Below are 26,040 nucleotides of genomic sequence, written 5' to 3'. Positions count from 1 at the left end.
TGGTTTATGTTTCAGTTTGTTTTCAGTTAAACTTCGTTTCCCATAGGGCGCCTCGGTCAGGTGACGGAAGCATTCACCTGAACCGAGGCGAGTAATTAAGTTAATCCTTATAAATAGCCTGACTGAACCTCAGTCAGGCGTCTAGCTTTTGTTGTGTATGTTATAAGTTGAGTAAATCTGTTTATGTTTGTAATTTCCTTTAAATAAAGACTAGTTTCTGAAAACAGCATCTTGCCTCCTGCAGTTATGCCACGCTCACACAAACGACAGCAGAAAAATCATGACAGAAAGCTAGACCGTCTAAGTGGCATAGCGGAGGTTTCTCTTCCCTAGATGTTTTTTTGGGGGAGCAATCACCATCTTGCCCGAGCTGGCGGAAAGGCTGGACGACAGCAAGGAGGAAGGAGAGAGAGAGAGAGAGAGATGTGGCAGAGCTGGGAAGACTGCAGGCTCGCCGAACCAGCGGACTTGCTGGAGGACAGCGAGGGGCAGAGAGAGATAGAGGCGCGGCAGAGTTGGGAAGGCTGCAGGCTCGCCATCCGGCGGACGCTGTTTCAAGGTGAGGCAGCAGGGAGATACAAGATCCCAAGCACCGACAAAGAGGCATGGGCCGAGAAGGTCTGGCATGACGGTGGCGAGGGAGAAACGGGAGATGTCTACATGTTTTGGGCGGAGCAAAACAGGGAGCGCATTCGTGACCTGCGGGAGCAGGTGGTGCAGCTCCAAAAGCTGCTCGTCCAGGTTCGGGAGAGCCACGCTGTAGTCCGGATGTTCTCCCGCCCTCTTATCTGGGTGACGCGCTCCCTCTCCCGCCGCCGGTGCTCGTCGTGGAGTACTACGCGCAGTGGCTGTGCAGCGAGGACGACGTGCTCCCTCTCCCGCCGGTACTCGTCGCGGAGGACCACGCGCAGTGGCTGTGCAGCGTGGACTACGCGCTTCCTCCGCCACTGCCTTTAAGCAATGAGAACGTCACTTCTACGATTCAGCCGCCGTGCAGCCTGGAGAGCCTGGTCCTTCCTCCACCTCCCGGCTTCGAGGACATAATTAATCAAGTACTGCTGGTCCAGCAACCACAGCTGGGCTTTGGAGATGGTGTTATGCAGGCGTTACGTACCTGCACCCGGGAGGTGATCAACAGCCTCTGTGTTGGACCATTGGGGTGGGAGTCTTGGACCTCCGATTACGCTCAAGAGGAGCGGTTTTTAAAGGGGGGGTACTGTAAGGGTTAACCCCCAGAGGGCGCCAAAACGCCCACTGATGTGGTTTGTTATGTTTCAGTTTGTTTTTAGTTAAACTTCGTTTCCCATAGGGCGCCTCGGTCAGGTGACGGAAGCATTAACCTGAACCGAGGCAAGTAATTAAGTTAATCCTTAGAAATAGCCTCACTGAACCTCAGTCAGGCGTCTAGCTTTTGTTAAGTATGTTATAAGTTGAGTGAATCTGTTTGTTTGTGATTTCCTTTAAATAAAGACGTGTTTCTGGAAACAACATCTTGCCTCCTGCAGTTATGCCACGCTCACACAAACGACAGCAGAAAAATCATGACAAAATGTTTTTAAAATCATCTTTTGCCTATGCCATATTTTTGTATGTGCCTGAGACTTTTGCACAGCTCTATAAGTAAAATAGGTTTTACTGAGCTTGTTTTGGCGAATATGAGTTCCCTTTTAAAAGCTTCACTCAATGCTGCGTGAAAACACTATGGGAACATCTTTCTGTGTTGCCGGTTGTGAAGCATGTGTGTATCAAACACACCAAATTTTGGCATATATACTCAGCAAAAAAAGAAAGGTCCTCTGACTTTTAACTGTTTTTACTTACAGTAAACTTAATATCTAAATATTTGTATGAACACTAAAAGAGTCAACACCATTAGACATAAACTAAAAATGTTTCACAATGTGTCCCTGAATGAAGGGAGGCTCAAAATTAAAAGTACCAGTCAGTATCTGGTGTGGCCACCAGCTGCTTGAAGTACTGCAGTGCATCTCCTCCTCATGGACTGCCTATTGTGGACAGTCTGAGCACTGATGGAGGGATTGTGTGTTTCTGGTGTGATTTGGGCAGTTGTTGGGGCCATTCTGTACCTGTCACGCAGGTGTAATATTCGTATATTTGTTATATACATGTGGTCTTCCACTGTCCTTCAAGGACATGATCAGCTGTCCTTCCTGTCTCCCAGTAGCGCTGTCTTACGCATCTCACAGTGCGGACATGGCAATTTATTGCCCTAGCCACATCAGCAGTCCTCATGCCTCCCTGCAGCATGCCTAATGCATGTTCACGCAAATGAGCAGGAACCCTGGACATCTTTCTTCGGGTGTTTTTCACAGTCGGTAGACAAGTCTCTTTAGTGTCTTGCGTTTTCAGAACTGTGACCTTAAATGCCTACTTTCTGTAAGGTGTTAAGGTCTTAACGACCATTTTACAGGTGCATGTTAATTAATTGATTATGGTTAATTGGACATGCATGGAAAACATTGTTTAAACCCTTTACAATGAAGATCTGTAAAGTTAATTGGATTTTTACAACATTATTGTTGAAATACACAGTCCTGAAAAAAGGACGTTTCATTTTTTTCTAAGTATATAACCTCGGTCAGGTGACGTCATCTGATGAAGCTCACCTGCAGGTTATAAATAGGAGTGAACTGAAACATTCCTTAGATCTTTTTGTCTTTAGGACGTATTGTGTTCGTGTGTGTGTGTGCAAGCAAAACAAAAAGCAAAGAGTGTTTGACTCACCCGATAAGATGGCTGAGTTTCAAATGAGATGTGTTCCTCTGTGTGATAGAATCCCATCGGAGGGCGATTTCCATACTTTTTGTTTTTTACTGTTTGGGTGAAGATCACGCTCTCCTTGGGCTTCAAGGAGAGTGTGAGCATTATCATTCCTGGGGCTCACGTGCGGGAGAGGTGCACGAGACGAAGTCTCCCCTCCTTTCTCTGGCTCTCTCTCCGTCCGCCTTGTGAGCGCGCCTCGGCGCTTCTTGTGATTGCGCAGGAGAGACCCCATCCCTTGCTTCTGCAGAAATGGAAGTAGTTCCCTCAGAACCCTCCTCTATTGATGACAGAGTGTTTGAGGAGCTGCTTGAAGTAATAACACGCGCAGTCGAGTGGCTGCACATTGACTGGCCGCAGGAGCAAGCTTTTCCCAAACGCTCTAAATTAGACGACAGGTTTCTGTCGGGTGGCAGGGGGGCGGAGCCTCAACAACACTCTCTCCCTTTCTTTAGTGACCTCCACAGCGAGTTAACTCGCTCTTGGAGCAAGTCTTATTCTTCCTGTATTTACGTGCCATTGACTTTGATTTATTCGAATATCGTTGATGCGGAAGCGCGGGGTTATACGATGATGCCTCAGATAGAAGAGACGCTTGCGGGCTCTCTCTCTCCTGGGACATCATCTTTCCTGAAAAAGCCAACACTTCCCTCTAAGCCATATAGACTTTCATCTGCCTTGTTGGGAAAAGCATTTCAGGAAGCAGGTCAGGCTGGTGCTTCTCTGCACACCATGGCGGACTTGCAGGCATACCAGGTTGATCTGCTTAAAGATCTAAGTACTGCGGCGCTGTGGATAATATGGCATTTTTAGAATTACACCAAGCCACAGACCTGTCTCTCTGTGCAACCAAGCAGACGGCTCGTGCTATCGGCCGTTCTATGGCTTCTCTGCTTTCCACGGAGAGACACCTGTGGCTAAACCTTACGGGCATCAAGGATAAGGATCCTGCGATCCTCCTTGATGCCCCCATTTCGCCCTCGGCCTGTTTGGCGACGCCGTTAATTCCATCGAAACCAGGTTTAAGAAGGCAAAATTATACAAACAGGCCTTCAGAAAATTTATTTCCTGCTGTGCTCATGAATCGCGACTGTCGGCCACCCAGTCTCAACCTGGTTTGACTTTCGCCAGATGAGAGGCGCAAAAAGAGAGCGTTAGCACCTGCACACCCCCTCGTAAAGACTGGTGTACGGCTCGCCGCCCTTCACAAGCCGCCTAAATGAGGTCAGACTGGTGCTTTTTCACTAAGAATATATTTCTTTTTTAAGAACAAAGTGCCCTCCCTGGCACCCTAAGGAGGTCGGTGTTCATGCTCTGCCACCACTGGTGTTTCAGGCAACACCGGTCTCCAACATGAGGTTAGCTTTTCGGTCATCTCCTGCCGTAGTCCAGGATGCCAAACTTTTAACCCCTCCCCCTGTCTATCTGAAGTGCTAGAACTTGTGCCCCTTTTGGAGAAACTGACAGCGTGAAAGCTACTGCCAGGTGTATCTCCTTGGGTAATAAAGACTGTAAAGAAGGGTTACAGTACCCAGTTCGCACCTCACCCTCCACGTTTAAACGGCGTGGTCTCCACTTCCATGAAACTGGGAGAGGCGCATCTGCTGACTCTCAAATTGTAGACGTTTCTGGGAAAAGGGGCCATAGAACATGAACCAGACAGAGAGTCAGGCTACTATAGTCGGTATTTTCTTAGTTTTAAGAGAGACGGGGGGCTGCGTCAATTTTAGATCTTCGCGGGCTGAACCGCTATCTTAAAAATTACAGGTTCAAAATGTTGACTGTCAAAATTATTGTTTCACAATCCAACCAAGGGATTAATTTGTACGCATATCTTTACATAGAAATATTGCCACAACACAGAAAGTTCCTGAGGTTCGCTTTTGGGGCGAAGCTTACCATTATCGGGTCCTTCCATTTGGCCTAGCTCTATCACCCGCACATATACAAAATGCATCTGTATTTTGACAGACATAGACAACTGGCCTGGCTCAGTCGCAGAAGATAGCGCTCCTAGCTTATCTTTATTCTTTATTGAGACTCAATGCCATAAAATCATTTTCTTTCCTGCTCAGAACACAACATATTTGGGTGTCACATAGGATTCAATCGCAATGAGGGCACAGGTGTCTCTTCCGCATGTCGAATCCATTTCCAACACCCTGATGGAAACCAAGATAGGCCAGAAAGTAACTATTCATCACTTTTAGATATTTTTGGGTCTCATGGCAGCTGCATCCACGGTAAGACCTTTGGGCCTTCTGCACATGAGATCGTTTTAGTTGTGGCTAAAAGCAAGGGGATTTAACTTAGGGCAAATCCCCAGAGGCAAATAAGGGTTACGCGCCAGGGGCTTTGTACCCTTTCTCTGTGGTTCAGACCCCAGTTTCTAACTTGGGGTCCCACTCTATGTGCGTCTTTTTCGTCGCGAGACGCTAACAACAGACGCTTCCCTCACAGGCTGGTGCGCAGTCTTAAGTGGCCGTCCAGCCCAAGGGAGCTGGAGAGGCCATCTTCTCACGGGGCACATCAATTGCCCCAAACTGATGGCTTGATTTTGGCCCTGTAACACCTCCTCCAGCAGTTGAGGCTAACACCTCCTAGTCTGGGTGGACAACACTACGGTAGTCTCGTACATTATTGCTGGAGCGGACTGTGCTCGCGCCGCATAAATAAGCTAGTGCACTAGATTCTGCTTTGGGCACAGGAAGAGTTCCTGTCTCTTAAGGCAATTTACATTCCAGGGCATATGAAGATGGGAGCCCTGGAACCTTCACGCACTAGAGAAACGTATGTCCTCAAGGTGAGGGTATTTGAAAGCGGTGCAAGGCGAAACATGTAGATCCAGTCCACTACTGAATTGTTTCTGTAAGAAGAGTTGTCCTCTTGTCCATAAGCCCTAGTTACCTCAGAATGTACGTAGCCACTATTTCGGCTTGTTATGTTCTGACTGATGGGGTCTGGTTGACACCCCTTTCAAACCACTAGAGTCAGCGGCTTTTTGGCTTCTGACTCTTAAGATGTTTTTTCTTATAGTTACTTCTTTCAATAGAACTGGACATCTGCAGGCCTCCTGTCCTGCCTAGACTTTGACAGTGGGCTGGTCAGAGCTATTCTGCATTCTTACCCAAACTATTTTCATTCTTGACCATGCATCTCAAAGCCTCTGTCCTCTGCCTTTACAGCTCCGGAGCAGGTAAGGTTTCACTTACTGTCTTCAGTACGTACTCTTTAGATTTACTTCCACCGCACTAGCCAGTGGCGTAAGTCAGAGCAGGGAGATGCTATTGCCCTAGCCTATGAGGCGCGTGGTCACACTTCACCTCTAGGATACAGGGCTCATTCGTCCAGGGGAATTGCCTCATTTATTGCGCTGGCAAGAGGTGTTCCCCTGCAGCAAGTGCGTATGCGGCAGGTTGGTCCTCTCCGCACACATTTGTCAGATTCTATAGTTCGAATGTTCATGCTACTCCGGCTCACAGGTCCTCGAGTCAGCCTCCCAGAGCTAGCTCTGAGACTTCCGTGGCCTTTGTGCGCACATGCTACACAACCTTGGAACACAACCTTACCGCAGACTGTTCTTCTGTTAACTTTGTCACACTCGCTCCTTTTTTTGCAAATCCCAGGAGCGTACATTAGGTTTTTCTTTACAACCATGCATACAGTCGTGGCCAAAATTTTTGAGGATGACACAAATATTAGTTTTCACAAAGTTTGCTGCTAAACTGCTTATAGATCTTTGTTTTAGTTTTTTCTGTGATGTACTGAAATATAATTACAAGCACTTCATACGTTTCAAAGGCTTTTATCGACAATTACATGACATTTATGCAAAGAATCAGTATTTGCAGTGTTGGCCCTTCTTTTTCAGGACCTCTGCAATTCGACTGGGCATGCTCTCAATCAACCTCTGGGCCAAATCCTGACTGATAGCAACCCATTCTTTCATAATCACTTCTTGGAGTTTGTCAGAATTAGTGGGTTTTTGTTTGTCCACCCGCCTCTTGAAGATTGACCACAAGTTCTCAATGGGATTAAGATCTGGGGAGTTTCCAGACCACAGACCCAAAATTTTGCCACTTAGGTATCACTTTTGCCTTATGGCACGGTGCTCCATCATGCTGGAAAATGCATTGTTCTTCACCAAACTGTTGTTGGATTGTCGGAAGAAGATGCTGTTGGAGGGTGTTCAAATTAAAATTTTATTTGTCACATACACAGTACGATAGGCAGTAAAATGCTTTAGACAACTGCCTGTGACCTTAAAATAAAAGACAATGAAATAGAAAAGTAGAACAGAAGGTAAATTTAACTAAGACAGAATAAAATAAAATATAGAATTAAAATAAAATAACAACTGTACAGTATAAAATATGCAATAAAAGAGACATATGAAAAATATAAATAAGAGACAGCTGTACTGTACAGGACCAAATATACAATATAAGAAACATATATGAAAATATGGTAAATAAGAAAACAGAAGAACAGCTATGTGTGGGAATGAGGTTGAAAATAAATTGAGTATAAATAGAAATGTCACAGATTTAAAGTGTTTAAAGTGACTGTGCATCCGGGTAACAGAATGTCCAGGGGGTGTGCAAATATACTTGAAGTAACATATTTAAAGTGACTTGTGATCATTTAACTTAACTAATGTCCACAAATGTGTAGTTGTGCAGTGGCCACTAGTGTAAGTGAATGTCCAGGATGTCCACAGTGAGTGCAAAAACCATGTGTGTGGATGTGCAAAATGGATCAGTATCGTGTGGTGTACTGATTAAGAGACCGTATCGCCTGCAGGAAGAAGCTCCCCCTCAGTCTCTCTGTGTTGGTCTTCAAGGAGCGGAATCGCTGGGGTATCTGAGGTCCTTTACAATCTTCTGGCCTTGGTCCAGCACCGCTTGCTGTAGATTAAGTGCAGGTCAGGAAGCTCGGTGCGGGTAATGCTCTTAGCTGATCGCACCACCCTCTGTAGAGCTCGTCTGTCCTGCATGGTGCTGTTCCCGAACCAGGTTAAGATGTTTCCCGTCAGGATGCTCTCTTTGGTGCAGGAGTAAAAGTTCCTGAGCACCTTGGGGGGCAGTCGGAAGTCTCTCAAGCGTCTGAGGTGGCCTTTTTCACCACGGTGTTGATGTGACAGGACCATGACAGGTCCTGTGTGATGTGAACACCGAGGTATTTGAAGCTCTCCACTCTCTTCACTGGGCTCTCGTTGATGATGGGGGTCTTATAGTTCGTTTCCTGCTTAGTGCTGAAGGTAACTATCAGCTCTTTTGTCTTGCTGACGTTCAGGAGGAGATTGTTCCTCTGGCACCAGTTCTCCAGATTCGCAATCTCCTTCAGGTAGGCCGACTCGTCGTTGTCAGAGATCAGGCCCACCATGACTGTGTCATCAGCAAACTTAATGATGGTGGTGGAGTTGGAAGTGGCCGCAGAGTCATATGTGTACAAAGAGTACAGCAGGGGGCTCAGAACACAACCCTGGGGGGCTTCAGTGCTAAGAGTGATGAAGGCTGAGACATGTCTGCCCATCCTTACTGCCTGTGGTCTGCCAGTTAGAAAATTAGAGATCCACTGGCACAGAGATGAGCTGAGTCCCAGGTGCTCCAGCTTGGTGGTCAGTGTGGAGGAAATTATAGTATTAAATGCTGAGCTGTAGTCGATGAAGAGCATTTTAACATAATTCCCCCTTCTAGTGTCCAAGTGAGTAAGTGATGTGTGGAGGAGATGAGACATGGCATCATCAGTAGAACGGTTTGGACGGTAAGCAAACTGTAGAGGGTCCAGTGTGTCTGGTAGAGATGAAATGATGAAGTCCTTGACCAGGCGTTCAAAGCACTTCATCACTATTGAGGTGAGGGCTACAGGGCGATAGTGGATGGATAGCAGAATGAGGTTTCTTTGGGACAGGAACAATGATGGACTCTTTAAAGCATGTGGGGATCACCGACTGAGATAAAGCGATGCTGGATATCTCATTGAACACAGGTGCTAGCTGGTCTGTGCAAGCTCTGAGAATACGACCTGAGATGCCATCTGGTCCTGCTGCTTTCCTGGTGTTCACTCTCTTGAAGGTTCTCCTCACCTCAGGCTCAGAGATGATAAATGCATTTCCGATGTTGGCAGTGTCTTCCTGTCTGCAGCCGTTAGTGCCGCTAGCATTAGCATCGCTAGCGTCTTTAGCTCAGCCTCGAAGCGAGCATAGAAAGTGTTCAGCTCATCTGCCAGAGTCACGTCATACCGGTTGTTGGTGTTTTATAGTCTGTAATTGTCCATAACACTAGAAGTCCCAGACTTTTCTTACCCTCCTTGAGCCAAGAGGCTGCTAACTTGGCTAGTTTTTTTAGCATCAATTCATGTGTAAATTAGGTCATTACCTAAGTAATCTGCAGGGGAGTGGAGGGGGGGCGGGGGTGGGGGGTGAGTGGTTGCTGGTGGCCTATTTGTGTGGGGGAGGGAAGGAGGGGTGCTAAAAGCAAAGAACTTTCTTTTGTGCTGAGGTGGATAAAATCTCACTGCACATAGCCTACTACTTCAGTGCCCTCAAGAATTCTGTGGTGACAAACCTCCTCTGCAAGAAAATGCAGCGAAGACTCACCACTCGGCGGGCCTTGGAAATGATCCTAAGTGAAGTAAACCCTTGTGACTCGGATGGAGAAGACATAGAACTTCAGCCGGATTCGGACTTAGAGCTGTCTAATCAGTCTTTAGGTTAAGTTTCATTTCATATTATTTTCTATTTCATTTCAAAGAAGTAAGTGGAAAATACTAAAAAAGCAGAGCGGAGTGACAGAAATATCTACCCTACCTTTTTTTTTTTTACAGTTTCCACTTTGTGTGTGTGTGCAGGGTTAGGGTTAGCTAGTAACCCTAACCCTAATTGTATAAATTTTATTTCGGAAGATATTTCATTTCATATTATTTTCTATTTCAATTTAAAGAAGTAAGTGGAAAATACTAAAAAAGCAGAGCGGAGTGACAGAAATATCTACCCTACCTTTTTTTTTACAGTTTCCACTTTGTGTGTGTGTGCAGGGTTAGGGTTAGCTAGTAACCCTAACCCTAATTGTATAAATTTTATTTAGGAAAATATTTCATTTCATATTATTTTCTATTTCATTTTAAACAAGTAAGTGGATATAGTAAATAAGATATTTCAGACATTATTCTGTTACAGAGGAGGAGATACTGGAATTATAATTAGTATCTATGCATGCATTTGTGATTTCGTTTGACTTTCCCATTGCTCACAATTTGAATTTGTTCACACTGCAGATGAGGAGACTGCTTCTCAACCTAAAAAAAAAGCTTTTTTGGGGACTGACCTGACAGAGACAGAGAAAGATGGCACAGTGTGGTGTGAAGAACAGGTGGGGACCCGTCTCCCTTTCACCCCAATAGAAGCGTACGCCGCAGATGGAGAGCCAACGGCTAAGGCCAGGAAAAGTATCTCAAGTCGCCTTCAGAGCTTCCTGTGTTTCATCACTCTTGACATGCTTCAAAGCATTCAAGAATGGACTATTTAACATGCACAGCAAACAGAGCATGTTCATTGGTTTATGGAAGTCCCTGAACTAATGGCATTTATTGCAATTGTCATCTTGCGGGGGCTTACTAAGGTTCCATCACTACGTGACTGCTGGTCAGCAAACCTGGGAAACCCACAGATCATTGGAACTATGCCACGAAACCGCTTCCAAGACATCATGCAACACCTGCGCTTTGATAACAGGTCCACCCGCAGTGATCGAGCAAAGACTGATAAGTTCGCTGCAATTTCCAGTCTGTGGGGATCATTTGTCACCAACTGCATCACATCCTACAACCCTGGTCTACTGTACATATCACCGTTGATGAACAGCTTTTCCCGTCAAAGACTCTGTGCTGTACCCCAATCGTCCCAGTGGGGAGAGACTGTCTGAAAATGTAGTGATGAGGCTGATGAAACCATTCCTAGACAAGGGCAGAAATGTTACCACGGACAATTTCTTTACATCGCTGTCACTTGCGCAAAAACCTCTTAGACGGAAAACCACCATCCTCGGCACAGTCAACAAGATTCGCCGGGAAATTCCTCAATCTGCTAGACACACAGATCGCAATGAATTCACCACTCTGGTATGTTGCAGGTTTTTTGTGGGTCTTATTTTTGTGTTTCAAATTTTTAGAATTAACACCTCCAAGTGTGTCGTTGTGTGTAAAAGTGCTATGAAAATAACAATTTATCTTATTTCTTAGGTGTTTTCAACCACTGCTGCCACGCTGATGGCATATGCGGCCAAACGGAAGAAGACCGTCTATATTCTTAGCAGCATGCACAGCGTGGTTCAGACTAATAATACCACCAAAAGGAAGCCAAACACTGTCACCCTTTACAACACCACAAGGTGTGGCGTGGATGTGATGGATCAGATGGTGCGGGAGTACACTGTCCGCACAGAAACACGGCGCTGGCCAGTTGCCGTGTTCTATAACATGATTGACATGGCAGCAATGAATGCACATGTGCTGTATAAAGCATGCACCGGGACACAGGAAAGACGGGTGGACTTCCTGGTGGAGCTTTCAAGAGAGTTGGCTAACTCATATGGCTGGCAAGAAGGCAAGAAAAGAACAGTTGCTTCGGACACAACCCTCCACACCTAGCCCTGGAAAAAGAGCCATGTGTCAGGTCAAACACAAATGCAAGAACAATCATGCCACTGTGTAATGTGTTCATGTGGTAAATGCAGACTAGAGATACCATGGCAGTGCCAGGATTGTGAGTGATTGCTAAAATGTACTCACTCACTTTTTATTATTATTTGCAAATATGTGTACAAATGGTTGGTTTGTTTTTTTATTTTATTTTGCACTGTTTTTATCAATAAATCTCAGCAACAAAGGAAAAAAAACCATGACTTCTAGTGTTAATCCCTTCTACAGGCTCCTAGAGTCACTCTGTTGGAGTTGTGACTCTTGTTTTCTCCCGTACCGCTGCTTCGCCTCTTTCACCGCCTTCCGGACGTTGTATGATGGTAAGTTTTGGTACCATTCTTTATTCGTGTTTTTGGGCAAAATTGTAAGTAAGCCCACTCCCTTGGATGAGAAGCAACCCCACACATGAATGGTCTCAGGATGCTTTACTGTTGGCATGACACAGGACTGATGGTAGTGCTCACCTCTCTGGACAAGCCTTTTTCCAGATGCCCCAAACAATCGGAAAGAGGCTTTATTAGAGCATATGACTTTGCCCCAGTCCTCAGCAGTCCATTCACCATACTTTTTGCAGAAGATCAATCTGTCCCTGATGGGTTTTTTTGGAGAGTAGTGGCTTCTTTGCGGCCCTTCTTGACACCAGGCCATCTTCCAAAAGTCTTTGCCTCACTGTGCGTGCAGATGCGCTCACACCTGCCTGGTGGCACTCCAGTGGAGTGAAGTATGCATGGTCTCCCATTGCTTGGTAATTTATTTTTGTCCACTGTGGTTTACTTCCACAGTCCAAAGACATGGGGTATATGGTAGGAGACAGAGTGAAACTGAGAGAAACAGAAAGAGAGACAGAGGGTGTCGCAGGTAGCGGTTCTGTGGTAAAGTTCTGTGGAGAAGTTGTGGTGAAGTTCTGCAAATCTGACCACATTTTTAACTAGTGCATTGCCTCCTCCCTACACGGAGGGAGCATGCCCATCAACACACCTTTTCATGGGAATCCACTTCATTTTCTTTTCTACCGTCCAAATAAAATACTAAATTAAGTTATGGTTTATCTTGACAGCATCAGTTGACTTGGCAGCAGCTAGTAACTACTGCCCGGGAAACTAAATTTTCCTACGGCACAGAGTCTATCATCCTTCAAGTCAGTCCCCTGCATCAGGAGCAAATCTCACTGCTGGTCCCATTCCCTTGAATGCACCTGCATTTCCCACAAAGAGACCACCAAATTCAAGATACCTAGTGAATATCATGATCTCCAAAGGGATTCAGCAAAGCCTGTGGTATGCTACCACACCAACCATATGATCGTGCCATCAAGGTTCTACCAGGCAACACGCCACCTCTAAATAAAATGTATTCACTTTCTATTACCTAAGAACAAGACATGGAACAGTTTATCCACAAGCCCTACAACAGGAGTACATTTGCCTTTCATGTCATCTGCTTCAGCCAGCTTCTTCTTTCTAGAGAAAATGTGTATGTCCTGAACCCATGCATTTATTACCAAGGTTTATATCAAATCGTGATTGTTTTGACCAGTCTAGGATTGGGTCGCACAGCTTGAATTAAGGTTCGACATTACATGTGATGAATTTACTGTATATTTGAGTAAAACACAGAAATTAAACTACCGTTCTAAAGTTTTAGAACACTTTTTAATTTCATGATGGTTCCTGATTTTTATTTATTTTTACATTGTAAAGGAATGCTGAAGGCATCTAAAAAATGCATTCATCTCCTTTGAACAGTTGATATTGAGATGTTTCTGCTACTTATGCTCTGTAAAGACTTTATAACGCCTCTAATCTAAGGTGTTGTTAATTGGTCATTTTTCAGGCTAATAACTCTAAATGAACTTCTCGTCTGCGGCAGAGGTAGGTTTTGGCATCGCCTCGTCTGGGATGGTCTTTGTGAGAGCCAGTTTCATTATGGTGCTTGACGGATTTTGCAAATGCACTTGACAATACTGTTCTTGCAAGAACTATTACAGAAAGGCTGACCTCTGTGTCTTAAAATAACAACTAACTGTTGTTGTTTTTTTTTTGTTGTTAAATAATTACCTAATCTCAAATGTGTTATTTTATAGTTTTGAAATCCCCAGTATTGTTGTAGAATGTAGAAAATAAATCACTAAACAAAAAAAAAAGGAATTTGCAAGTGTTCTAAAACTTTTGAACGCTAGTGTATGTGTGTATATGTATATGTGTATATATATATACATATACACACACATACACTAGCATTCAAAAGTTTTAGAACACTTGCAAATTCCTTTTATACATATATATATTCCTTTTATATATATTCCTTTTATATATATATATATATATATATATATATATATATATATATATATATATAGACAACATACATACATACATACATACATACAAGTGGTCACTCTACAGCGGGAGAAATACTAATACAGACACTGGGGATAACTTCACAGTGGACAACCAAAACATACATATCTTCTTAAACAAAAACAGAGACCGAAAACACACCAAATAAGTTGGAGCCACATCTATACAACCAGTGTTGATATTTTAAAAATATTGCATTACATATAAACATTGTGAATACTTAATATTCAGAGCAAAGTCTAACCTGAGCACAATTCACACAAAAAAGATGGAACGTGTCAGAAGCAGCAACATAAACACAATTAATGCTGCACACAATTAAGTGAGCATAAAAGTTGCTGGTGCTGGCGTCTGCTGCAGGTTATTTGCGGTTGCTCATTCTTGACTTCATCTTTGGGGTGGAAGCGTTTTTTATGGAAACAAAATGTATACAGTCTCCTCCAGAAGCTGTCAAGGACATTATTTTTTGTCATTATATTTTAACAGGCAGTTCATCAGATGGGTCAGTTCCAGTACACCACCCCATCCTACAAAAGGGAACCAAGTGCCTTTCATCGTACCCTGTAAGTCAGTACAGGCAGTCAGTGAGAAAGTTCTTAAGGTAAAGCAAGCTTTCACCACCATACCCATTCGTAAGTATCCAAACTTATTCAAGCCACCTAGTGGGCACCAACTTCTTACAACAGAAGACGAACCAAAACTCCTTATTTGTGAAGGAACCACACCAAACCTCTACCAAATCTTGTCAAAGCACTTCGGAGACAAACCAAAACAACCCCACTGCATTCTTTTCCAGACACCGGTCTCTGGCAGAAAGAAATTGTAATATAGGAAAGTGTGACACACTGGAACTTAAACTGGAGGAGTGTCAACACTGGTGTGAAAAAGTTAAATGTCGTTCATGTTTACAGACAATGCAAAACGTCTCGGGTTACTTTGCTGTAACCCTGTTCCCTAAAAAGGCGGGAACAAGATGCTGCGTGAAAATGCTACGGGAACATCTTTTTGTGTTGCCGGTTGTGAAGCATGTGTGTGCCAAACACTCCTATTTATAACCTGCAGGTGTGCTTCATCAGATGACGTCACCCTAACAGAGGTTATATATGCCAAAATTTTGCGTGTTTGGCACACACATGCTTTACAACCGGCAACACAAAAAGATGTTCCTGTAACGTTTTCACGCAGCATCGAGTGTAGCCTTTAAAAGGGAACCTCAGTTTAGCTTGTTGGACACTGTTGTTCTATATGATTCAGTTTACAACCTTTTTCCACCAGGCTCTAAAAACTCTCAAAAGCAGACTTGCTCTTTTGCCTCCATGTCTCTCCTGGAAAGCCCAACAGTGACCACATTCACATATTCTAAGAAGAATGTCCTGGGACATAGAGCAAGAGATCACTTAAGTCCCCAGTGTCTGCCTCTCCCACCAAGCAGGAGGTTTGTGCCCACAGTTTTGCTGTGGCTTACTAACATGGTTGCCAATCTGCACCTAGCATTTTATTTTTTATTTTTTTTAACCAGTTATGCTCACCTGACTGTTGATCACTCACACGTGTTTCCCATTACCATTTGCATTTACAGTACTGTATGAATAGACTGGACTTCTACTATGCAAATTATTGCTCTGTGGCTATTTTTTTTCTTTTTGATATTGAGTGCCTGACATCTTGAACCATGTTTTTGAATACTTGTTTAATATATTCTGCCCAAGATTTCATTTAACTGCTTTCTGTACTTACAAACACATTCAAATTTACTCATTAAAAAAAATTTATATTATATAAATGTTTTTCAGTTGACTGTTAGCTGGTAGCTTCTGTTTTAATCGTTTTAATCGAATGTCACATCCCACCTATTCATTATATACTGTATGCAAACAAGTAGGTCATTGAGGGTTAAGGATTTATTCAATACACTTCTATTCAAAACACAGTAAACACAATATGATCTTCTTCTTTGTCTTTCGGCTGTTCCCTTTCAGGGGTCGCCACAGCGAATCATCTGCCTCCATCTAACCCTATCCTCTGCATCCTCTTCTCTCACACCAACTAACTTCATGTCCTCTCTCACTGCATCCATAAATCAGTAAACACAATATGATAAGGTATGACATTTCCTTTTACCTAGTTTTCATAAAAGTCCACAAAAATGTCCCATTTCTAGAGTTCTGTACACAAGATTGTTTAAATATGAGGACCTAATAATAAAAAAAGACAACCAAAGTATTGTAAATTAAGGACAATTATGTAAAAGGTCATATACTGTAAAATGCAAACCATCTATACTTAATGTACTAGCTTGTTTGGTGACTTACTTCTTAAAATCAATATTTTAAGAGGTTAGAAACCTACTATTATTATGCCACAATGAATCCACCACCCCCATGTAATGTGTAGAACAATATGTGTTTAATATCACTGTGCAAAATTCTCCTTTCACTATTTTATTTTTTTCTGGTACTAATACAGTAGCTTAAAAATCAGCGTATAAATACTGAGATGATTTGTATTCACACTGTGTTGCAAAATAATCCTTTAACAGAGTCCAATAAGCTTCTGGTCCCAGTGTCCCTTCTTTGCAGTTTGATACATCACAAGTATTAAAAGGGCACTCAGAATTGCACAGGAGAGGTAGAGATGGCATTTAAAGATTTGAGTCAGTGTATAACTGTAAACATTTGGAATGGTTTTAATTCAAAGGGCACCCAAATGCTTGGTTAATAGCTTACATGTGCTAACCTCAATTAAACTCTTAGCTCAAACAATCAATTGACAATCTGTTCCCTTCGTAGAAGCTTTTTATAGTTTTGTTGACCTAGACTTGGTGGTCATTTATACCATGATTGTGTAGACAACAATATCACAACAAATTTAATATTATGGAGCATCTCCAGTGGTTATTGGCAATTATATATATATATTTAGAAAAAAAAAAAATAACTAAAAAAATTAGAAAAAGTGTGGAACATTACCAGAGTAGTGAAGATGTAATGGTAGTACTCTGTCATCATTCCCATCATCTGGGCCTGGAGTAGTAGATAGTGGAAAAGGTACAAAGGGATGTGACAATAAGGGAAAAAGAGAGAGAAATGCAAGAAAATGAAAAGGGCACCACCTCAATTTACAAATCAATACAAATGACTCAAAAACCCAAAAGAAAACCAAATGAATTTACACCTGCAGAACACATGAAAACTATTGGCCTCTATGCCCCCATATTGACTTATATCTGATATCACAGTTGATCCAATGAAAATTGTCTCTATTAGTCTGTTCACTGGATCAGGGGAGCAAATGTCATACAAGCACACCTCTACTTGCAGTTTTGGCCTTTAATCAAAGATAGTGATCATTCTATCTTTTCTATTCTGTGTTTCCCAGGGTGGCAATATTTCCTCGTTAATTAAACCATATGTTGTGAAGCAAACCCAAGGTTGAACCAAGCACTAAAAACAAATCTTTCAGGTATGCCTTGTTCTTCTCTTTAAACCAACATTGAGACCTCACAGAGTGAACACAACCAATTTTATCTACCGCACCCCTATAAAATAATCTCATTCAGAGACTGTATGAAAGTCAACAACCATCCGGTCTCTTGGATTTTACTTGCTCCTATAATATTTACTTATTTGAGTCTATTCTAATTCATTAAGCCACCATGTCTCTCATCCCTTCACATACACGTATCGCTCTGCTTTTTAAAGCCATATGGGATTTGGCCTGCAGACAGCTTCGACACACTTCCTGCCTTTTCACATTTCCCATTTCCTTATGGCCTGAAGGGAAATACATGAAGTGACAGAAGTTCGGGTGAAGCTTACACACAAAGGCAGGCTGTAGACAGGTGACCAGAAGAATCAGGGTTATAGCAACCACTTGCTCATGAGTTTTCATATAAAATAATGAGGCCTGTTTTGTTTTGACCTAGAAAACAACTGTAGGTAGTTCAAACTCCCCAAAGTAAGGGGAGAATAATTTGTGTAAAAACAGTGTACATTCTGAAAAAATAAACCTTATAAAATGATACACCTTTAAGCTTTTTACCCATCTTAAACAATCAAGACAGGGAACATGATTTAGCCAATAGATCCTTTGGCTTCAAAGCATAGGTCAATAACCAAGTATTTACTCAATAAGTGTTAGCTAAAAAACCTATTGTCTACAAATACTACAAATACCTACTACAAAGTGTCTGCAAAGTCTTTATACATAGGTAAGATTATAACTTAATTGCAAAAATGTTTTTAAAATCTTTTATAATTTATTTGTATTTATAAATTTAGGCGCAATTCGTCTTCTTTGTCTTTCGGCTGTTCCCTTTCAGGAGTCGCCACAGCGAATCATCTGCCTCCATCTAACCCTATCCTGCATCCCTTCTCTTACACCAACTAACTTAATGTCTTCTTTCAATGCATCCATAAATCTCCTCTTTGGTCTTCCTCTAGACCTCCTGGCTGGCAGTTCCAACCTCAGAATCCTTCTACCGATATATTCACAATCTCTCCTCTGAACATGTCCAAACCACCTCAAGCTGGCCTCTCTGACTTTATCTCCAAAACATCTACCATGGGTTGTCCCTCTGATGAACTTATTCTTGATCCTATCCATCTTTGTCACTCCCAAAGAGAACCTTAACATCTTCAGCTCTGCTACAGTAACTCTAGCTCTGCCTCCTGTCTTTTCTTCAGTGCCTCTGTCTCTAAGCCGTAGAGTATTGCTGGTCTCACCACTGTCCTGTACACCTTTCCTTTTATTTTCGCTGATACTCTTTTATCGCACAACACACCTGCACTTTCTCCACCTATTCCAACCTGCCTGTACCCGCCTCTTTGCCTCCTTTGAACACTCTCCGTTGCTCTGGACCGTTGACCCCAAGTACCTAAAATCCTACACCTTCTTTACCTCTGCTTCCTGTAGCCTCACCATTCATCTTGGGTCCCTCTCATTCACACACGTGAATATTCCGTCTTGTTGCGGCTAACCTTCATTCCTCTGCTTTCCAGAGTATACATCCACCTCTCCAAATTTTCCTCCACCTGTTCCCTGCTCTCGCTACAAAGCACAATGTGATCTGCAAACATCATAGTCATGGAGACCCCTGTCTTACCTCATCTGTCATCCTGTCCATTACCAGAGCAAATAAAAAGGGGCTTAGAGACGATCCTTGATGCAGACCCACGTCCTCCTTGAACTCTTCCGTCATACCTACAGCACATCTTACCACTGTCTTAGCACTCTTATACATGTCCTGCACCACTCTAACATACTTCTTTGCCACTCCAGACTTCCTCACACAACACCACAGCTTCTCTCTCGGCACTCTGTCGTACGCTTGCTCTAAATCTACAAAGACACAATGCAACTCTTTATTACCTTTTCTGTACTTCTCCACCAGCATCCTTAAAGCAAATACTGCATCTGATGTACTCTTTCTAGACATAAAACCATATTGCTTCTCACAAATGCTCACCTCTGCCCTTAACCTAGCTTCCACTACTCTTTCCCACAGCTCCATTGTCTGGCTCATTAGCTTTATACCTCTGTAATTGCCATACCTTTGCACAATATACACCTTTGGCACCAATACACTTCTCCTCCATTCCTCTGGAATCCTCTTACTCTCCAAGATCTTGTTAAACAAACTAGTCAGAATCTCTACTGCCACCTCTCCTAAGCACTTCCATACCACCACAGGTATGTCATCAGGACCAACAGCCTTTCCACTTTTCATCCTCTTCAATGCCCTTCTCACCTCACTTTTACTTATATTTGCTACTTCCTGTTCCACAACAGTCACCTCTTCTACTTTTTGTTCTCTTTTGTTTTCCTCATTCATCAACACCTCAAAGTACTCTTTCCATCTTCCCATCACTCTCCTGGCATCTGACAGTACATTTCCATCTCTATCTTTAATCACTCTAACTTGCTGCACATTCTTCCCATCTGCCTCGCCAACCTGTACAGATTCACCTCTCCCCCCTTCCGGTCCAGCCTAGCATACAAGTACTCATATGCTCTTTGTTTGGCCTTTGCCACCTCTACCTTCAACTTACGCTGCATCTTCCTGTACAGCTGTCTACTCTCTTCAGTCCTCTCAGTGTCCCACTTCTTCTTAGCTATTCTCTTTCCCTGTATACACTCATGGACTTCCTCATTCCACCACCAAGTCTCCTTGTCCATTTTTCCCTTACCTGATGATACACCAAGTACCCTACCTGTCTCCCTGATCACATTGGCTGTAGTTGTCCAGTCAACTGAAAGCACCTCCTGACCACCCAAGCTGTACTGTAGCAAGATGTAGTACACCTGAGTGCTTTTGCCTCCACTCTTATATGTCACCCTATGTTCCTGTCTCTTCTGGAAGAAAGTTTTTACTACTGCCATTTCCATCCTCTTTGCAAAGTCCACCACCATCTGTCCTTCTACATTCCTGTCCTGAAGACCAAACCTGCCCATCACATTTTCATCACCTCTGTTCCCTTTCCCAACATGTCCATTGAAGTCTGCACCAATCACCATTCTCTCACCTTTGGGAATGCTCTGCATCACTTTATCTAACTCACTCCAGAATTTCTCCTTCTCTTCTAACTCACATCCTACCTGTGGGAACACTGAATATTACTCCTTCAAGTTCCAGCTTCACTGCATTGAACATCACCCCTCATTTTTCAGCTTTATTTTTAGGCACAGATTTAGGCGCAATTGATTTTTACTAAGGGCATATGACGGCCAAAAAAAGGGCCAAGGAAAGATAGTACAAGGATCATTTATATATATCATTCATAACAGATGTGTTAACACAAGTTCACCAAATTTGAGACAAAGCTGTTTGTGTATACAAAGAAATTTTAATCATATAAAGGATGTCTTGCAAATAAAGTTACATTTTTCCAAAAGGTGTTATTTGCCCTATGTATGGAGACTTTTGGGACACACTGTATTAAATCTAACACTGGATTAAATCCTTACATAAATCCCAACACATCCCAATAAATCTAATTCTACTGTTTTTTATTTAAATATTTACATACTGTATAGACAACAAATAGTTTTAGATCATTTGTTATACTCAAAACAGTGCAAACTGACTTGTTTAAGAATCTGTGCGGCCATGATATGGCTACAGTCAAAGATGATGCGGAACTCTCTGCTTCTTTTCATCTCCTTTAGCAAGGGCCGGGTGTCAGTAGTGTCCAGAGGAAGTTGCCGGATCTTCAGCCTTATATTGTACCTGGAAGGGGCCATGATCAACTCCTGGAGTCGAATCAAACCTGAACACAGTATGTGAAACCAAACTTCTTTATTATTTAAAACATGCTGATCCCGCAAAGTATATATTTCTAGCAGAAGTAGAAAAGGATTGTATTATTTATACTGTGGATTATATTTTACACAATAAACCTTGAATTTTGAAGTGTGAGATTGTGTTTGTGTGTGTGTGTGTGTGTGTGTGTGTGTGTGTGTGTGTGTGTGTAAAACCTATGAAATATTATATCTCACCAGTACTGTCATCATACACCACAGTGGCTGTTTTCCACTTCAGGAATTGTACCAAATCCAGGATGGCGTAACTGAGAGAGGAGTAGTCCGGGTACAAGTTGGCATAGAATGTGTCTCTGTTGTCCATGGGGTGATGTTTCCACCTCACCTGGATATGTGGAACTTCCAGTGCATTGCAGATGGATTGTACTGCATTTGATGAGGAGCTATGAGATGGTCCAAATATGGCCACAACACCTAAAGACAGCTGGTCACAAGCTGGCAAAAGTAATGGTCAGGTTAACACTTTTAGAGAGTTTAAATACCTCATGTGTAAATAGTATTACTAATGTAATGCATTTTAAATCTGTATTATATGACTTAAAATGTCAAAATCTTGGTTGGACTATACAGTAGTAGCTTAGGTGAAATCGTTAAGGGCCAGTTTGAACAAAAAAAAAACAACCACATCAGTAATCCCTAAAGAATTATTAGCTCTTGGTCTTATACACGTAAGTACTAATAATTTATCGCAATCATTAATGAATTTGGCAGTTATTTTAATTGTATGGTTTCATAAGCTTTATTTGACCAGGTTTACTCACCTTTTCTAGAAGCTTCAAAGCTATCATAGATATTAATCCGCTGGATGTCATATGTTAATGTTGTGTTTGGCAGTAATGTCCTGTTTCTGTTGATGTTATTGACAGCAAATTTAAAGGCCAGTTCCTCTGCACTGACAAGTGAGACTGGACCATCTGTTTGTTCAAAAATCCCTCCTGTGAACCATAAGACAAGATTATGTTAACACAGAGCACAGCAGTCAAAATTCTGTTTCAATCCTACTTCCAGACTTCTGAATCCAAACCTCTGGCTGTAATGCAGCAAGTAAACTGTTTTGTGTGCCATAAGGCACCACATTAGATTTACTCAGCAAATAGATAGAGTCTGTCTGCATTCAGACTACTGGTTGTGAGTTTCAGCTCAGGCTTTTAAAGTTCAGGGCCATAATGGGGATGAGGGCAGACAAGACAGGGGAAAAAGCAAATGGGCCCATCAAAGGTCCAAGCCATTTTCAGGGCAGTAGGTCTGAAAGAAAAATGGATTATTATGTGGAATGGTAGATCTTTAGGGACCTATGCAAACATTTTCATCTACTTTATTTCACAATCTACTGACATTCTAGAAATTCATTGAATGGTTTATAAGTAAGTATACCACATAATGTTTGAATTCTCCAGTCAAAAGCATGCATTCATTTTCTGTAAGAGAATATGATATGTTTAAATTAATTTACTTTTAATATATAGCTAAATGCCTTATCATTTCTATAGTAACAGCTCATTTACAGAGAGTTTTTTGTTGGACAACACCGATAATCTAAGCAAAATAATAAAAGGCTTAAATCATTAAATTCATTAAATAATTAAATCAAGGTAGAAAACAGGATTAAATTATTAAATGTGTTTGGAAAAATATAATTTCTTTATCTGGGAGGTTAGGAAATAGGCAATATTTTTTGTAAAATGGTTCTGCTGTTAATGCTTAGTAATAGTCTGTAAGTTTTCAGACAAAGGACATTTTTAGCTTTCAGGAAATAGCATTTTTAATCTTTATAACTTAAAGGGAGAAAGAAGAATAGACTAGTGAAATGCCTATTTATTATAACTATTATAACCTGAATGAAAATAGGAAGCAATTAGTCTTACAGATGTTCCAAATTTTAAAATAATTATGTTTTCAAAAGTGTAATATGTGTTAAGTAATACTGTAAAATAATAATAATAATAATAATAATAATAATAATAATAATGTAAAAAATGTACAAACATACACATTCAATAAAATAATTTTTTTGTTTGCATTGGGACATACTGTATCACACAATTTAATGTTTTCCTTCCTTATTTTTTACCTTTTTTTTGCGTTTCAGTGTAGCAAAAGTATCATGTGTTTTGTAAGTATCACGTGTTATTCCCACATGAAAAGCATTGTTGGAAATGGAAGCCATTTACAGATATGACAATTAATTCCGAAATCCAGGGGCTTCACTGATAGGCAAAAATTACAGAAGAACACTCAAAATAATTTGTGATTTGATATCTAATTATTCTTATTTTTTGTTTTAAGAATGTTTTTGTTTTATCCTTGCTACAAATAGGTTAATATATTGCGTTATATATTGCGTTTAGAAAGAATGCAGATCAGCAATGATATAAAACACTTCACAACACACAAAAGCAAATCCATCACTCAAAAAGCATTTAGTTTGAGTTTGAGCAACTTGTATCACAACAGGGGTCGTCAGCTTCCTGAAGTGCTGTGATCATCCCTGAGCATCAGTTGCTACAGGATCCCAGTCCTCCACTTATGAGCTTGGAGCAGCAATGCACACTTCACTATTTATGACTCCAGCCCCACTTGTGCTCTGGAGGGAGGCGATGCATAAACTCTGTGGAAGGAGCTTTGCGCATTAAAATAAATGAATCCCGCCGTTTTGCAAGGAAATCTCATTAGAGTACATTAAGTAATTGCTGGAGTATATACTAATTTGACTGTTAAGAGGATAAAATGTGCATTGCTCGGAAGCACTTTAACAAATTTAATAAACATGTGGGGTACAAGCTCCACAAGAGAAAGAAATCATGGAATAATTTGCATTGCCATTTTCAGAAAACTCTGTCATAAGCATAATGCATAATGTAAAAGCATTTTTCTGTTAAAAATGGAATAGTACACTGGTACACTGGACTGAACCACAAATACAGACATTTTCCCAATGCTAAAATTGCCAAAGTAGAAATGTCAGTGATACTGTGTCAGTTACTTAATGACAATTCTAAAAGGCCAAAACTAAATTAAGCTGTAAATGTTTGATGTGAGATTTCTCTCTTCCTTAACATTAGTCAATTTTGTTTGTGATTAACTTGTTTCCTATTCCTAGGCAGAACTACAAAAGGGCTTAATTAATCTCTTGGGCCATAGCCTGAGCAGAAAACATGTGCTCATTACAGCTGCTGCTTTTCATAATATGGCCCTAAGTGAGCTTATTTAGAATCTGAATGATCAAGTTACAGACATTTCACCAAAATTAAACATACCCAAAATGGGACAGTCACAAGTTTACAAGGTTAAGCTAAATAATAGCTCGCAAGACTGGGCTAAATAATATATTACAGATAATCATCATCACCAAGAGTTTCATTTATGAGCCAATAACATTCCATTGAGACTGAATTTTTCTAAGGACATGTAGCCAATGGTAAGGGTGAAGGTTTATTTTAGTGTCAGTTATTTATTCCTATAGAAAATTTATTTTATTTTAAGGCTGGTTGTGGGTCATAATAACATGAATAAGATTTAAGGAAAGACAATTTGTGTTTTTATGAGATAAAACAGGGGAAATTAACATATGTTCTGGACTCAAAAGCAAGCTAGAAGTAGTCAGAATGGCCTGAGAATTGAATTGTGAGAATTGAAATTGTGGTGTTTATAGTTATTTTCAAGTTATATGTAGGTTATGAATAAATTGGTTATTGAGTGACCAGTATATATTTATGAATCGTAAAAATGATGATAATGATAAAAACAATAAAACATAGTCTACATCAACTAAGCGCACAGTGTAAATGTCACCATCCTCAACCTCAATACATGAAAATAAATCTATAAAAATGTAACACATTCTGTCTTTAGCTATCATAAAATAATAAAAATAGACTACTTTCAAACTACAATCAGAGCCAAAATTAATGTGGTTTTGTGTTGTAACCTTTTAAAGAGCATTTCATTTAAACATAGCATACATTAAGAAATGCAGTTTTCTGCTTGTTTGCTTTCTCTTGCTCCCTTTATTTTATATCCATATGTTCCTTGTTCAAGCTTGTTCATACTCCCATCCAGGCAGTTATGGGGTGTGCCTGGGTCTGCACAATAAGACACTATCATTATGTTTCTGGATGAATGTATGCTAGCAAACTAAGTAATTTGAATGAGTTCTTTTGTATTCATATGCTTCTCTGGTAGGGTTCCCAGGCTGCCTTTGAACAGCTTCACTGCTCCTCGGAAGCACAAAGGAACTTTGCTGCACAATGGCTGAGGAGAATTGAGCCAACAATAGCTAGTACTAACAATTACAGCAAACTACTAGCATTGTGCATAACACTGACCAATCACACTGAACACAGGCTTTGTATCTTTCCATCCCCTTAAAGGAAATGCAGTGTGGTATTTCTCTGTGCTTCACTAAAAATGCAGTTCAATCACTGTTGCTGTTTGTCTGCTTTATATAGACATTTATAAACACATTTATTTAAAAACTGTAATGTTCTAATGTTATTTACATATTTCCATTTGGCAGACTTATGTGCAGAGAGTAATAGGTAAGTTTGTATGAAGCAAAAAATGTGAAACATTTTAATAAATGTGAGAAACATAGATTGTGGAATTTGAAAATAGAGTGCCATCCTCAATTTTAAGGTGGTAGTTAAGTAACAAAAAATGTTTAAACTTTTTTCTATTTTATTCAGCTTTTTTAAATCATATTTAGATTTTAATCATGGAAAGGAAAGGTGTACAGGACAGTGGTGAGACCAGCGATGCTCTACGGCTTAGAGACAGAGGCACTGAAGAAAAGACAGGAGGCAGAGTTGAAGGTAGCAGAGCTGAAGATGTTGAGGTTCTCCTTGGGAGCGACAAGAATGGATAGGATCAAAAATGAGTT

General features: G+C 41.2%; 1 protein-coding gene across 1 annotated transcript in view; it reads right to left on the bottom strand.

The window, feature by feature from the left end:
* The window catches only part of grik3 (glutamate ionotropic receptor kainate type subunit 3), a 142,979-nt gene that overhangs the window by 66,069 nt on the left and 50,870 nt on the right, over positions 1–26,040 (bottom strand). The window contains exons 2-5 of the mRNA XM_053494552.1: positions 21,923–22,096; positions 21,339–21,596; positions 20,928–21,109; positions 16,811–16,864 (exon numbers count right to left, since the gene is read on the bottom strand). Coding sequence (XP_053350527.1) covers positions 16,811–16,864; positions 20,928–21,109; positions 21,339–21,596; positions 21,923–22,096 — 668 coding nt within the window. The remainder of the gene's footprint in view (positions 1–16,810; positions 16,865–20,927; positions 21,110–21,338; positions 21,597–21,922; positions 22,097–26,040) is intronic.

This window comes from Clarias gariepinus, chromosome 4 (assembly GCF_024256425.1).
Source record: "Clarias gariepinus isolate MV-2021 ecotype Netherlands chromosome 4, CGAR_prim_01v2, whole genome shotgun sequence".
NCBI lineage: Eukaryota > Metazoa > Chordata > Actinopteri > Siluriformes > Clariidae > Clarias > Clarias gariepinus.
The sequence above is the reverse complement of the archived record's forward strand: the minus strand, read 5'-3'. Positions and strand labels throughout refer to the sequence as shown.